General features: G+C 41.7%; 1 protein-coding gene across 2 annotated transcripts in view; it reads right to left on the bottom strand.

Moving 5' to 3' along the window:
- Nucleotides 1-16,604, bottom strand: part of LOC127378544 (fibroblast growth factor 14-like) — a 69,087-nt gene that overhangs the window by 27,201 nt on the left and 25,282 nt on the right. Inside the window, exon 1 of one of the 2 annotated variants that reach the window (XM_051427443.1) lies at nucleotides 10,546-11,272. The exons of the other annotated variant lie outside the window; for it this stretch is intronic. Coding sequence (XP_051283403.1) covers nucleotides 10,546-10,738 — 193 coding nt within the window. The 5' untranslated portion in view covers nucleotides 10,739-11,272. Of the gene's footprint in view, nucleotides 1-10,545; nucleotides 11,273-16,604 lie in introns of those variants that run through there. 2 annotated transcript variants of the gene reach the window in all.

Raw genomic sequence — 16,604 nt, 5'->3', positions numbered from 1 at the left:
CCTCCTGAGTGATTTCCTGTGGAGGGACTAGTCAGGCACATCCAATCCATTACAGGATTCTTAGACTAATCCTTCCTTCACGGTCATTGTTCCACTTGAATAACATCGATAAATTATTTCTGAACCTTTGATGGTTTAGAGCTTCATAATGCCTTTGTAGCTACAATATTGTGTTTACTATTTATTGATTGAGCAATATATTGGTTTGTTGGAATGATTCCCTTTATCAAGACTTTTGTGTGGATAATTGTGTGGATCAATAATTTCTCCCCACCTAAACCAGTTCATCTATAATGTTTTAAGACAGATACTATACGACTTTCCTATATTAAAGATTCCCTGCAGACATGTGTTAAACCATATAAAAATAGTCTGATTGGAATAATAATGTGTGTGTGTCATTTCCACATTAAAATCCTTAAAAAGGCATCAACTCTTTCTACCTCTATAAAAAATCCAAGCAGTGTGTATGTGCACTGGTGGCTTCACTTCACTTCTATAAGTTGCATACTGGACCAGGATACACTTCCAAACTATTTGAGATGTCACAAATCCTGCTCGTAGACCCCGCCCCTTCAAATCAGATTTTCAAAGAGCTCAGAGAAACTTTCCACTTTCAGCAGATAAATGTGAAAACATCCTTCTACTGTCAAACTCTGCACAGACATCATTCAAACATCACACTGTAGGAACAAAAGAAGGAGACTGTTAACATTATTGTCAACATTTCTTTGATAAACCCACGATGGTTGAAATGCAGATTTTAATGCTGCAATTAAACGGCACTCATTTTTGCCTCTCTGTTTGTTTCTTGCATCTCACCATTAAAATAAAAAATGATATAAAAGAGAATGACTAAAACTACAGCTGGTCAGAATGAGAAGAGAGTATGCGACGAAGGGGATGTGAAGGAGCTGAGGAACAAAGAGTGACTGAGTCACTAGATAAAGATGGAGACACCTACATTAGGTGATGATATATTATTGCTTCTTCGGCAGGTACAGACAGGCTCTTTTCCATCATTACTCTCTGTAGGAGGACAGCACACTTTTTCCACACAAACACACAGTCACGTCGGTGTGGTGACACTGATTATTTAATCCTCACGAACACTTACATGTGACCACACCCATTCTCAACACACATCAGTGACTTTAGCGGCGCAGCTAAAGCAGCGGGGTGGGAATCCCCTTTGAACATCCATGTGTGAATTTGTAAAGATAAACCCTAATGCACAGGGACAGAAGAAAGCCAAAACTGACCCAGTTTATGAAGAGAGTGTGTGTGAGAGAGAAAGAAGCAGGGGTGTTTTCCATCTTTGTGAAGGATCCATCTTGTGCAGCAGGGGGAGAAGGAGGGAGCTGTGAAGCTTGCAACCAGCACTTGAACTGACAAAACTCCCAACACACTGCTTAGCATGTTGTGTGGTGCAGACGATAATAAGTCTCACTTCTCCCACTACTAGAGGGAACGTACGCACATCACATGTAGGTGCAGGTTTCATAACGTAAATCTAGCAATCTAGTACAGTGCAGCACACCCTACATTATTTTTTATGTATTAAGTGAAAATGATTCTGACTGACAACTGTGATATTTCTTGCTGCTTTATGATTCGAACAGTTTACCTGGCCGGCATCCGTCTGTCAGAGCACAACAGACACACACACACTGCCCGCTGCAGACAGACTGAAACCAGTCACATTTCAATCTCTCTGCCCTTGTTTGTGTGACGCACGAGCAGAGGAAGCTGCTGGAAATGTAATTTACTGTCTCTTATCTCATTCAAGAATGTGTCATGTCCTTTATATTTCGTCTCTGTCTACATGTTAATTTATAAAATATCATGTAAAATGTATTTTTGTATCTTACATAAATGGAACTGGATTAGACCTGGAGGCACCTTCCAGCCTGGCTTTGCATTTATACATCAGTCTTTCTGTTTGCTTAAAACCCTGTCTGATATGGATATATTACAGCAGGTGCGTTTCAGTGGCACCGTGTAATATCAGAACACATTTTCTGGCTGGCGTTGTGACTCAGCCGATGGGAATTTTCAAGGCCACATGATTTATTTTTAACAAAGGGTAAAAAAGAAAAACATTTACATTTCTCAAAGATATTAGTTGGTACCAAAAAATATGGTTATTGCATTATAACAAGTATCATAACAACTAAACTGTATATTCACACACACAATATATATATATATATATATATACATACACAATATCAGATTTTGGTGTTTTATCAGACTTTTTCCTTCCTGGCCACCATACACTCTGTGACTGAGTGACAAAGCAAACAGTTCAAAATGCCATCTTGTACTGTGACTTTTGTTCTGAGTAATTACACTTGAGGACTAATTTTAAATCATACCTCTAGTTCTGCACTTTGACGTCTTACACAGTGGATCATTCTGTTCAGTAGGAAGCAACATGTATTATTTATATTCGGAATTTATCTGTAGTATGACTATAAACCAAATACCAGTATTATGGATCTTGTATCAACCTCGTTTTTATATACATAAGTGTATAATCCCCTGAAAAAAAGAATCCATCTGTTTATGTTAGCTTAGAATGAGCTGTTTTTATCTACAGAGAGAGCAAGTCCTCTCTACCTCTCTAAGGAGTCCGCTATGTTTCTACATGTTAGTCCAGTCAGACCGGACCATCTACCGTAGTTTCACCTTGACAATTGGAACGGGAGGTTGACACAAGGGATTTGTAATCTGCAACTTCACCACTACAAACTAGGGATGGAGAGATTCACCGATTTGAACCGGTGGTCCGAGACAGACGTTTGCGATGCGAGTGCACCGGTAGCTTCAGTGTGCATCGGATACAACTGCCAGCTAAATGCGCAATGTATCTTTCTTTGCGTGTCTGCATCGGTAAAACCTGTGGTTACATTGATTATTACATAGTTTATCTCCTCTGCACCCGTGTTTTCAAGGCGCCTTGAACACCATCACTATCTTTTTGCGCGGCGCCGCAGACGCAGTTAGTTAGTAAACAGAAAAAATGGAGGGAAGCGACACAACAGGTGAAGAGGAGATATTAAGCGTACCTTGGACGACACACAATAGTGCAGGAGTAGTGTGGACTTTGAAAAGAAAGACCTCTAGTTGATATACCTCAGTGTGAGTGATGTTTACAGTTGCTGTGGCAGTCAGTTTTTTACACTTATTTGTAAGCAGTTGCAATTGTTTATTTTTGTTTAACTGTTATATTGTTGTATAAATCTCAATGATTTCTGCTCTCCCTGCTCAGTTAGCCAACTAGAAGAGTGTCAGCTCAAGCACATCAGTCTGGCAGGCAGTAGTATGGGCATTGCACTATGATGAAGTGAAGGACCTGAGAAAAGGTGTTTGTTTTGTTTTTTTATTAAGAGGCCAAAAAGAAATTGCCCAAATACAACACATTTAGTATTGTATAAGTAGAGAATGAGATTAAAAACACATACAAATATTTTTTGTTTATGATTTAGTGTTTATTAGGAATAAAACAATCCTCTGTCTGTACCATATTGAATTGCATCTTCTTTTTAAGTTGGATTTATTGGTAAATCATCAATGAATCGCAACGCATCGTGAACAGAGGTAATCAAATCGCATTAGATACCAAGAGGGCTCCACTGTATCGTTAATGTATCGTTTTGCTTGCAGCGTATCGAGATGTGTATCGAATCGACTCTCAGTGGTAGAAATTCACATCCCTAGTACAAACCACTAATGAATCATACATACTGGTCCTTTAAAGGTGAATATTTTGCCTTGTAACCCTATAAACTGAGAAAACAACCAATCACTATTGATCGTCTGATATGTGTTTTTTAATGGCCGATGCCGATATTTAGAGAGCAGGGCGACAGATTGATGATATATAATGATTTTGATGTTTTTGATTAGATTTGCTTCCATTTAGGAGAAAATTGTCAAAATTTCGACTGTAAAAATATGGGCAAACATTACACGTGCACTAGTTATAGTACAGGGGGAAACTAACTTTTTCATCACCTTCCAGAAACTCACAAGCAGGAACGCTAACATGTTTCCATAGCAGCCACACTGGTAAGGCTGCCTGCGGATCTGTCTGCAGACACTTTTTGTTTATCGGCCACGTTGGGTGCAGGCACCAGCCGAACACCATTATCTCGAAATTCCAGATAATCGGTCCGATTAAACGACCGATCACTGAATTGGTCTATCTATACAAAGCACATCTAACCAGGCGTTTAACCAATCAACTCACAATCCAGAATCTTTTTATACTGTAATTATATAGGCCAAATTAGAATTCATGAAAGGGAATATAATGAATCGATGTATTAAAAACAATTACTACTACATTCATCTTATGAAATTTGATTTATAGATTTTGAATCACATCATGCAGCCCTATTATGGCTACAATTACAGCCTCATATGGACTTATTGTTGGTGTCTGCTTTACTCCCTGCTGTAACGGATGAAAAATCAATAATTCTCCACAGGGGACTGTCCTGCTGCATCTACTCAGCATCAACTCATCATCTATTTATGTGTCTATTCATCCATCTAACACCCAGTTATCCATCACATTCCAACAACTGCTACAGTGACATTCCCACAGTCGCCAAGGTGATATTCCCACTCTTCCCAGCATCTCCACATCCAGTCTGTTACTAGGGAAATTCCCATTCTCACGTTGCCACGGCAACAGTCTCTTGATTCAAGACTGTTCCAGTGGAAGGGTATTCCCCGATCCACACAGACAGACAGACAGACAGACAGACACACACACACACACACACACACACACACACACAGACAGAGTACACTCACACATCTATATTTTCAACATAATGTGATCTGATTCAGTCAGTCAGCGCGTCAAGCAGCCGCGCTGATTTGACATGTCATATTGTCTGTTAATTCGCCCCAGTCTGAGTCTAAATACAGTGTTTAACACGGTACATATCAACATGGGTGTCTCACACAAGCGATGCACTAAAGACCTTCTCTCTCTCTTTCTTACACACACACACACACACACACACACACACACAAAACACCTTCTCATCAAACAATAGTGAAGAATTCATGAGCAGCAACTGAATGCAACCATTTCGTCCTCATTTACATCAGAGAGTGATTAGAGAAACACTCAGGGTGCTGAAAAGGGCAGATTTCTTGTTAAAAAACTGTTCGACCATTCAGCTCTGGTTCAGCTACAGTACATGTCCTTCACCTCTAATACGGCAGCAGTGACGCAGTTTGTTTGATTGTGTATCTACACTGACAAATAATAGAAGTCCTTAAGCTGAATTTGTCCTAGTGGGACACTATTCAGATTTTATACAAGTCTGCACCACGTCTCACCTCATTGCTGGCTTTATTGCTGTATTTGATACTTTTTCAGAGGCTTTTCCAGCCTCGACAGGAATACAATTCTGAGGGAGACACCGATGACATCTATCGATTGTCCATTGACTGAAAGGCAAGGGAACACCGTGTCCAGATAGCCAGTCCATCACAGGGATAACATATAGACAGACAGACAGGGTTAACCACAGAGCCAAAGAGCTCTGCAGCACTGAATGACACTTATCACTAACAGTGGCTTTATTGTGCATAATATTGGCATTAGTTTTCTGATCCAACTGCACAAACGGTGATTCTTCATCCATTTTCAAACTGGGGTCGGGATCGCGTGGCAGCATGGCAACAGAGACAGCTGAAATGTCTTTTTATGTAGCAACTCCCTCTCATTCCTCCTGAGGGATCTCAAGGTGACCAAAGGGAGAAGTATTTCCTAATATGTTTTCTGGGTAAATGCTGGTCTAGTTTTTAACTTCTTAGATGACATATTTACTGATTTAAACAATAATTTTCTCAGTTTAAGGCTGGATTTATTTGTTCCACTGGGGTATCCCTGCCAGGTGCCTGAAAAAGGTGCAACAGGCTGCTATCAGCGTGAAAGCAACAAGTTGACTTTTAAGGCCCTCCTGCATCACTAAGCTCCTCATCTCTGCAGTGAATCCTTATTTATTTTGACATATCCATAATCTCATCCTCTCGGTCTCTACGCAGAGTTCATGACCGTGGGTGAGGGCGGGACACAGCATCAACAAATCAAGAGCTTTCCTGGCACTGACACATAATTGTGGCTTAGGGGTTTGCGAGCCTCACAGAGTTGAGAAAATGTTTAGAGGCGTGAGCTCCTTTTAGGGATCTCCAAGGCAAAATGACCTCAGATAAAAGGCCACAACAAATACGGCAAAACAGATATTTAAAGATCCCCTCCAGACATGTATTAAGACATACTGTACATACAAATAGTCTGCTTGGAACTGGAATAATGTGTGTCTGATATGTTAAATATATATTAACAATATAGTATAATTTCCACATTAAAGTCTTTCAAGTCATCTACTCCTTCTACCTCATTAAAATGTCCAGAATCTATGAATATGCAAATATTGTTAATTTCTAAAGTTTTCCTGCTGGACACAGAAGTCTCTGAAGTCCATTCTCAGTGTATGTGCACTGGTGGTTTCAAGTTTCTACATCGCACTTGAAGTTGCATAATGGACCAAGCAGAGAAACTTTCCACTTTCAGCAGATGAATGTGAAAACATCCTTCTAGTGGCAAACTCTGCACATACATCATTCCGCACAGTGAAGATCAAACATCACACTGTAGGAACAAGAAGAGAAACTTTATTTTGAAATGGAGGGGGACTTCCACTTAAAGACAACTACTGATTGCCACATATCAAGATTTTGATAAATCCTCCACGGTTGAAATGCAGATTTTAATGCTGCAATTAAACTGCAGTCATTTTTGTTTCTCACTGTTTGGTTCCTGCATCTCCCCTTCAAATGCAAAATGATATAAAATAGAATGACTAAAACTACAGCTGGAGAAAAGAGTAAGTAACAAACTAATTAACAATACATTTTATTACATCGCCAAAGGCTGTGGGAAATGGTGATTTTATAGACTAATCAATTCATAGGAAAATATTATTGACATATTAATCTTTCCTATAAATATTATATATTATTTTATTATTTTTATGTATTAAGGGAAAATGATTCTGACTGACAACTGTGATATTTCTTGCTGCTTTATGATTCGAACAGTTTACCTGGCCGGCATCCGTCTGTCAGAGCACAACAGACACACACACACACTGCCCACTGCAGACAGACTGAAACCAGTCACATTTCAATCTCTCTGCCCTTGTTTGTGTGACGCACGAGCAGAGGAAGCTGCTATAAATGCAATTTACTGTCTCTTACCTCTTTGTAGAATGTGTCATGTCCTTTAAATGTTGTCTCTGTCTACGTGTTAATTTATGATATTTCATGTTAAGTGTATTTTTGTATCTTAAATGCTGCTGAATAAGACCTGGAGGCACCATCCAGCCTGGCTCTGCATGTATACATCACGTCTTTCTATTGGCTTAAAACCCTGTCTGATATGGATATATTACAGCAGATGTGTTTCAGTGGCACTGTGTAATATCAGAAAACCTTAAGTGGCTGGCGTTGTGACTCAGCCGATGGGAATTTTCAAGGCCACATGATCTATTTTTTGACTGAAGCCAGCAAAAGCCAATGTATTTGTGTGGCAGTAATTATCTTTTAATTTGGCGGGGAACTCCTGCCCATCATGTCACAATCAAATCAAACTGATGAAGTAGTTATAGGTGTTCTTCAACGAGGCTGAATTCACTGCAGGATTTATATTCTGTTGAGTAAAAAATCCTCCCACACTATCATCTAATTACTAATAATAACAACATACTGGGACTAGCTGTGGACAAGAAGGAGCCTCCCTCATAGAACAAGTGGACTGATATCACGTTTTTTAATAAAAAAGACCATTTGGGCTCCATGTCAGTTTAACTCCAGCTAATGAATTTCAATTTAAGCTGCACTCAAGCACATCTTTGATGGAGTAATGAAGGCTGCAGATCAGTTTGGGTCGGTTCTGTCTGTCTCTCCTTCATAAAACCTCTGGAAGACAGTAGGGGATGCTGGCAAACCTCTCTCTCTCTCTCTCTCTCTCTCTCTCTCTCTCTCTCTCACACACACACACACACACACACACACACACACACACACACACACACACATATAGGACAGAGATGGTAGACGTTGCCAAGCTTTCACCAGCAGCTCTCACAGCTGGGAACACAGAGGAGGGAGAGACGGATGAAGCGAAAGGAGGAGGTAGGGGAGAAGGGAGGGAGGGAAAAAGTAAAAACGAAGCTGGAAGGAGGGATGAAAAGATCTGAGGTATGTGTGGGGAGGATTGGGTGGAGAGGAGGAGGGAGAAAGATGACAAAAAAACAGAAAAATTGAAGAGAAAGGAGGAACAAGAATGCAGAGGAACTGAAGCAAAGGAGGAGGCAAAAAGAGAGAGAAAGGAGAGGAGCCGAGGCTGTTCTTTCATCCGTTCTTTCCAAATAGGAAAGAATGGATCTAAGTAGGAAGAGAGGATTAGGATGGAGAGGAGGAAGGGTGGTCGAATGAAGAGAGGAGGAGGAGGAGGAGGAGGAGGAGGAGGAGGAGGACGACGAGGAGGAGGAGGACGAGGAGGAGGAGGAGGTGGTGGTAAGGGAAAAAGGTGACAAGGGGGGGACGAGAAAGAGGAGGAAGATGAGGGAAGGAAAGATGAGAGGAAAGGAGGCTGAAATAGGACACAAAAAAACAATGAAGTGGAAGAATAGATGGGGATATTCGGATGGAGAAGAGAAAGGATGGTGGAATAAAGAGATGATGAGGAGGGGAACAAAGGAGTTAAGGAAGAAGGGTGACGAAAGGGGGAAGAGGAGGGGGGAAAAGAGGTGAAATGCGAGGAAAAGAGGATGCAAAAGAGAAAGAGGAATGTAAGGAGAAATGAGGAAAGATGGAGAAAGTAAAGGAGAGGAGGGTGGAGGGTGGAAAGTAAAAGGGAAGGTGAAAGGGAGGAGGAGAAGAAGGCAGGTAAGGGAAATTGTGACAAAAAGGGGAAAAGAGGAAGAGAAGGAAAGAATAAAAATGAGGAGAGTGGAGGCGATGAAAAGAGGCTGTTGTTGTGTACTCTTTACCAAAAGGAATGATGAGAACAATGCTGGAAGGACCGATGAAAAGATCTAAGGTAGGGAACGGATGACATGAGCAGAAGGTAATAGAATGAAGGGCCAAAAGGAGGCGAAGGAAGGGGGGCAAAAAGGGACAAAAGGAAGAGATGGGGGGTATAAAGAACTATGGGTAACATGAGAGGAGGAAGGTAAGAGGAGGAAAGATGGAGGAAGCGGTTTGTCCGTTCCTCCTGAAGCAAAGTAAAATGTAGGAAGTATGTATGGAAGAAGGGATGAAAAGAAAATGTCGGAAAGATGCAGAGGAGGTCATTGATGAAGGGTGGAAGGACAAAAAAGAAGGAAAAAGTAAGCAAAATGCAGAACATAAAAAGGTGGCAGGGGACAAAAAATCAGAGCGACTGAAGACATGAGGAAAGGTGGTGACAAAAAAGAAAAATGAAGGTAAGGAAAAGAAAGAGAGGAAACTCTGGAACCTGTCTCTTATTGCCGACACTCACCAGACGAAACTGGTGAAAACCAATTCCTATCAACACGGCTCCTCGCGCCTCTCCTCTATCTCTTCCTATCTCCCTCGTTCCCTGCCTCCTTCTCTCCTCCCTCCATCCGTCCCTCCATACACTGTCACCTGCTGGTTTCCCACACAATCAATTGATTACAACAGCAATTATCGCCTCTGCTATTGAACGCACACCACACAATCACAACATTCTTGTTCATCTGCGTTCGCTCCCAACGTCTGATCACTTCTCTGTGCACTGAAGGCAACATCTGCCCCGTGATTTAACAGTGACGTCCGTTTGGTGGACATATTTGACTTTCTTGACCTCCACATGACCAACAACCTGTTCCTGTTGTTCATGCCTAGTGGAAAATCTGATTACATGGAGCAGAGGGTAATTTCAAAATAAGAGCGAGGTGTTAGTTTTGTTCCCGTCACTGTGTTTAAGTCTGATGATGGTGATAGGGCTTTTTGGAGCTGAAAATGAGAGAGCGAGGTAGAGATGCACAGAGAGACAGACGGAGAGAGAGAGACTAGACAGACTAATCTGTGGCTTCAATAATGGATGTACCTGGAAACTACTGAACCATAGGCCACTACAAGACATGACAGTGTGTGTGTGTGTGTGTGTGTGTGTGTGTGTGTGCCACCACAGAGGAGAGAGGAAGAGGGGAAGAGAGAGAGAGAGAGAGAGAGAGAGAGAGAGAGAGAGAGATGGGCGAGTCTGTCAGTCTGTTTATGCATGATTGGGGTGTGTGTGTGCGTGTGTGAGCGCGCGCGTGCACCACCCAGGGTCGTGCGTGTGTGAAGGTGGTTGTGTGTGAATGTGCGTAAAAGTGTGGGCGTGCGTTTCTGCATGTGTGAAAGCGCGCGCGCATATGCACATCCATATACATGTATATATTGGGGCGCGTGCGGTTGTCTGTGTGCATGCATGTGCGCGCGCCCCCCGATTTCCCCGCACACCTTGTCTCCGTAGCCTCCTCTTCTTCAAGCCAAATATCCGGACTTTGGAGAAGATGTCGACCAGGTTCCCGTTGCACAGCCCCTGCTTCTTACCGGGGCTCTTCCGCCGCCGGTGAGTAGTCGGCCGGTGGGCGTGTTGCTCTCTCGCCTGTCGCTTCTGGCGGATCAAACCGCTGGCGATAGCCGCTGCCATGTCTCCGCCGAAACAGCCGACACAAAAACAGCCCCGTCTCCGTCCGTGTCTCCAGTCTCTTTAGTTGTGTCCACCGGAGGGGACGGAGCGCAGACAAAACCAGACACAAACCTCCAGTCTCCGCTTTACCGGCTATAACGGCCCCATACTTCAGCCACAACGCGGTAAAGTCCGAAAATAAACACTTCACGTTACAGCATATTTTCTGTTGTCGTTCTCCCCCCGGCCATGGATTTGAAACGTACAGCGGTTTACCTGTCCGTCACGTTTCACCGGTCTGTCTGTCAGTCAGATAACAGCAGCTGTCACTGAACGGCTCCTGCCACCGATTTTACCGGACCCCGTTTGTCAGTTTGTGTTCCCATGGTCAACAGGCGAGACAAACACAGAGCTCTGAGAAGGAGAATAATGCACCAGAAAGCAGATGATGTGTCCTCTCCTCTGAAAACGTCCTGTTTGTATTCCGCTGACAGGAGCGCGAGGCGCGCGTGCAGCCGCGAGCCGCTCCAGCTGCGTGAAACTAGCGACAGTTACCCAGAGCACCACCGGAAACAGGGCGGTGTGGCTTTCAAAGTTGAAGCTTGAAGGGTTTGTGTTTGTCAAACTGATTATATGCGTTCACTCACTTTACAGACAATATATAACCTTTATAGTGTGACTATTTACCGCATTGTTATTCATAGCCTCTGATTCTTCTTTGATTTCACTACTTGTTGCTGCCATCAAGTGGTCAATTTAATTTAATCCAAATGATTTAAGAAGAAAAATCTTGTTTTTCTCTTAATATAAAACAATTAACAGTTTAAAACATATAGACATATCAGCCACATTATCTGTATGATCTAGGCTTATTTATTTTGCTTTTAAATATTATTAACACTGGCTGCAACGTGACTAAATGTCTTTCCTGACGCATCAGTTTCATCTTGTGTTATTTAAGGACAATGTAGAGGCATTGTTTTTAGTCTTTTAGCCTCTTTTACAATGTGCTTTTTTAATTTAACATTGACTTTAATTCATAGGCAGTAGATTAGGTCTAATTGTGAAACGTATTTGGTATATAAGTAAGTCTATTGTCAACATTACATGAAATGTAACATTATAACTTAGAAGTATGTTTCCAAGCGTATATTACAGATTTTTATTTTTGTTATTTTGAAAGTGATGACCGGAAGTCCCTGTGATTGACGTTATGGGGGGCTTTACCTTAGAAAGCGCGAGCGCTCTCTGAAACCACACCGTTGCTGGTCTTGGAGCCACGCGCCAAGCGAGCAGTCACACACGCGCTCTCAAAAACAACTTGTCATCCTCATTACGGGCCGGTGAAGGGGTGCATGCGGGGCGTGCGGGGTCTGCGGGGGCGACGTTACCGGTCACCGGTCGGCTGGAACCGGCGGCAGGTGCCCGGGTGGGGCTCCAGACTGGAACGTAGCTAGTATACGTACTCTGTAATACCTGTAGCATGTCTCCAATACATGTGCTATAAGCTAATTGCTGCTCCAGTTAAGTTCATGGTGCCATTTCTTTACAAAGAAATCACATCTTTAGTAATTGTAGGATGTGTTCAGCAAAAATGAGACATTTAAGAACTGGCTTCTTTTGCCATTTGACTGAATGGAACCAAATCCTCATCCTATTTGTCAAAAAATACCCACCATACGGTTTCCATATGGAGTTTGGGATATGAATGGACAGATATCACTAAAAGAGCCTACAATGGACATTGAGGGCATATTTTAGACTTTTGGGAGAATGGATTCAACAAGTTAAAAGTACCCAGGGTAATTCCAGCATTTTCTAGTCTCAGTATATTAAAAATCCCTTTAAGACATGTTTTATGAAATCTTAAAAATATTACAAAATGTGTGTGGGTTTTTTTTTTGCCTCAAAAAAAGTTCAGTTTATATAATCTTAACATTACATCTAGTCATTTTCCCCGATTGAAAAATCCAGAATCTATGAACATGCAAATATTTTCATTCTCAAAACTTGGATGCAAAATGTCTTTCAAACTTCACTTCAGCAGAAGAATGCCAAAACAGGCTTCTAGTGTCAAACTCTGCATACATCATTCTGCACAGTCAAGGTCAAACAAAGTGAATATAAGCTAAACACATTTAGTTAAAGAGGCCTTTAAATGTGTGGGCCAACAAAAACAAATAAAATGTTTCTTCCTGGGTGCAGAAATCTACAGACAACATAACTGAAAAGCTAAAAATAAATATAAAATAAACTTTATATTTAAAGTATTTGACAGACTTTATTTAGCCAATCCATGATATTTCAGACTGACACAAGTAAAGAATGTCATATGTTCAGGAATGTAATGCTGAAAATGAAACCTGCTCCACTCATTACCCCTTCCCACACATTCCTGTGTGACTGCCTGCGTTCAGCTCATGAAGGGCTGTCTGAATGAATGAATGGTTTAAAAATGCAAGAGGTGGGCTAGATTGACAGGCCGATAACCTGGCGGGCTGCCTCCCTCACATGTCGGGTTTGTCTACTGTACACGTGCTTATACCTTTCAAACAGGTTTCCTGCTGTAAGCTTATACTACAGGACTGAATACAGTACACTCACATTTCCTCCATGATGGGGCAGCATGTGGGGCGGTATCAGGTGTAGCGCTGCCCTGAGCAGGTATGTTTTGATCAGTTTTAAATCTTGTGGTCCCACTTGAGGGTGTTACCAAATTAAGTGCACTAGAGGGACTGTATCATTGCATGAACAACCAGACAGTCAAATAAACTATTTTTATTTTGTAAAGTCAAGTTCTGATTTAAGTTTCACCTAAATTTCACCAGCCAGCATGAATGTGTCTTTTCCAGTGCGGCATGTAGGTCAGCCATCTCTCCGGAATAAAAGGAGCTGGGCTGGGACCCAGCTGGACACAAAGAAAGCTGAAATGAAATGTTCCTTTTCTTCTGGGGGAAACTGATATCAACACCTTTTCCAATCTTTGAGTCCTCATAGTGAATAATGGACAGCGGAGTTTGGCAGTGTGGATTTTCCGAAGGTTGGGGCGGAACCCCCGTCACATCAGGGACACAATTCATCAGCTCGGAAAAAGTGCAATTCCCTCCAGATACTCTGTTATTAATAAGTCTCAGGAACAATGTGTGCTTGAACCAATACCTTTTTTTTTCTTAAAATACATTGTCCAACATTTCCTGCAGTGCCAACAACAAAGCTTTTTTTCCTCTGAATATCTAAATCTGATGAAATGTACTTATCACATTGGAGCGCCCAGAGAGAGGAACCATTTGCATCACTGTCAGTTCCAAATGTCAACTTTGCATACAATTTATCTCACTGTCATATAGGTTGATTTACATTCAATATGCCTGTGGCTGCATTCAAAAAGGCTTACAATAAAAAAAATATTTATTTTTATACCAAAATTCTTGATTGGAAACTATTCAGAAGAAATAGAAGTCCTATTCATTCTTCAAGTATTTTTGTCTGTGTTTCGTGGATCCAAAAAAGGACTTGGGGGCAGCGGATGAATCATACGCGATTAAAAAATAATGGGATGTCGCTTTGAGGCTCCATGACGTCAGTGGCAGGTCAAAACACTTGAACCAAAACATTTCAATACCACGGACAGCGAACAGCCTCTCTCTGACACCGTCTTCCCCCGCCTCTGTGTGTGTGTGTGTGTGTGTGTGTGTGTGTGTGTGTGTGTGTGTGTATTCATAGACACATACACACACACACACACACACACACACACACACACAAAGACAGACAGACAGGCGCACACACACAGTTTTCCCCCAGAGGTGTCACAGAAATATGATGCATTTTCTGTCCTCGTGCCCACTAGGTGGCACCAGAGCATGTCTATCAGCTCACTGATAAGGGCATTAACAGTGGTAGTACATCAATAACACAGTGGTAGTTCACTGTGTGTGGTACATAATGATCAGTAGCAACGCGGGACCCTGCAGGGAGGACAAAAGCGTGAAGGACTTGTTTTAACACTACAATAACCAAATGAAGCTCTGAATGCAAACAAGAGTTTATCAGATTTTGGCCTGTGAGAGCTGAAAATATGTCAGTGCAGTTATGTTTTTATCATTTTCATCCTGATATTCGGCTTTGCTTGGTCATATTACGGTATATATGGTAATATGTTTATATAGAAGCATATAGACCCCAGCAACAGCAGCAGTCTGTCACCCTGCATCTTCATCTTTTGTCCCATTTCAGCAGCTGAACCCAGAGTTTTCAGCAGGATCCCTCTCTGCGTTCCTTCTTTTGTCCTCAATGTTGCTGACACACAACTATTTAAGTACAGAAGGAAGCACTGGCTTGTGTGTCTCTCCCAGACAGCATAATAAAGAGAACCAAAAAAAGTGTGTTGGTGTGTACGCCGTTTTTATCCAGGTCAGTCCAAGTGAAGCAGTTATGAATAAATCAAAGCTGCATTTACATTAAAATTCATCTCTTCTGCTGCTTTTTATAACATCGGAGGAAGGCGGGACACAGAGCTCGCACTTCAAAAAGGAAAACTCTTTGTACCTCGTCTTTCTTCCATCCACTTATTCCACCATTCATCCCCTCAAAAAACTCCTCTGCCTCTTCCAAATCTTTCTGCTCCATGGCACAGTTTGCTAGAGAACACGCACAAATCATGCCAGCAAACAGGAACATGCACGCACTGCAGGAATAAAAAAGAACTCGACACACACTCCTACCCTGTTCTATTGTATTTGAAGCTTTTCTGCAAGTCTCTGTGTCTACACAATTCTCCTCTGTGTCCTTACAGAGGCAGCGGAGGGCGCCCTCTACAGGCACTAAAAGAACACAGCACTCATCAACCACCTCTCTCTCCTAAATCCACCCAAACATCTACTTCTCTCCGGCCCATCCTTGGAGGCATTTTGATTTCATACACGGTATACACTATTTTCACTATATACTTAATTGTTGTGCAACTTCTCTATCAGGACATACCGTTTAACATACTCAGAGTAATCAGTGGCCAATATTTTACATGTATTAATCAGAATTAAATGTTTATGACAGTACAGAAGCTCATTCAAAGGCTCATTTAATTTCTTGGAAAATGTATTTAATTGTACTTCTATTCAGTTTTGTTAGGGATTTTATGGTGGCTAGTGTGTCACTTGATTTATTGATAACCAGTAACATTTACATAAACAATTGTTACGTAATTATAATTCCTAATATTTTTTATGCTCATCTGGGGGCCTCTGGTGGCTGCTTTATTCACTTATGTGAAAATATTTTCCTTCAGCATCTGACAGCACAGATGTTTTTCAGACTCAAGCCCTCCTCTGTGCTGCTGTCTGTCTTCATAGTGTTGTAAAAAACTAGGATGAGAGGTGAAGTTCTCCAAAATCATGTGCTGCACGTGGCAGGGGGTCACCTTCTTTAATTATATTCAAACTGTCAGCAATATTTTGGCAGCGAGCCTCTGCGACGAGGATAACGGCATTTACTTGGAATAATAGACAAGATGCATGCCCTTGCATTACTGAACCGGTGAGAAAACCAGAGAATGAAGCAGTAGCAAAAGTCAGAATGGAGTTTATGCTAAACATTTCAGGGCGGTTGATAACTGTAGATAAGTCAGACCTTTCAGAGTAACTTATCCTGTCAACTCTTTGCCAGTCATTTTGTTGATTCCCTGTAATGAAATGCCACCTTCGGGTCAACATTTCCACTATCATTTAATAACATTTCCTCGCCAACCCCAGTCAAAATGTATACACTGTACACGGTACATCTGAATCTAATACTGTAAATAGGTGGGACATTTGCTAAGAACATTTATTAGATTTATTAAGTCTCCCTCCAGTCAAAATATATTTTTCTTGTCCCTACAGTGTGCTGT

This window comes from Dicentrarchus labrax, unplaced genomic scaffold (assembly GCF_905237075.1).
Source record: "Dicentrarchus labrax unplaced genomic scaffold, dlabrax2021, whole genome shotgun sequence".
NCBI lineage: Eukaryota > Metazoa > Chordata > Actinopteri > Moronidae > Dicentrarchus > Dicentrarchus labrax.
Note: the sequence above shows the minus strand (reverse complement) of the source record. Positions and strands in the feature narration are given on the sequence as shown.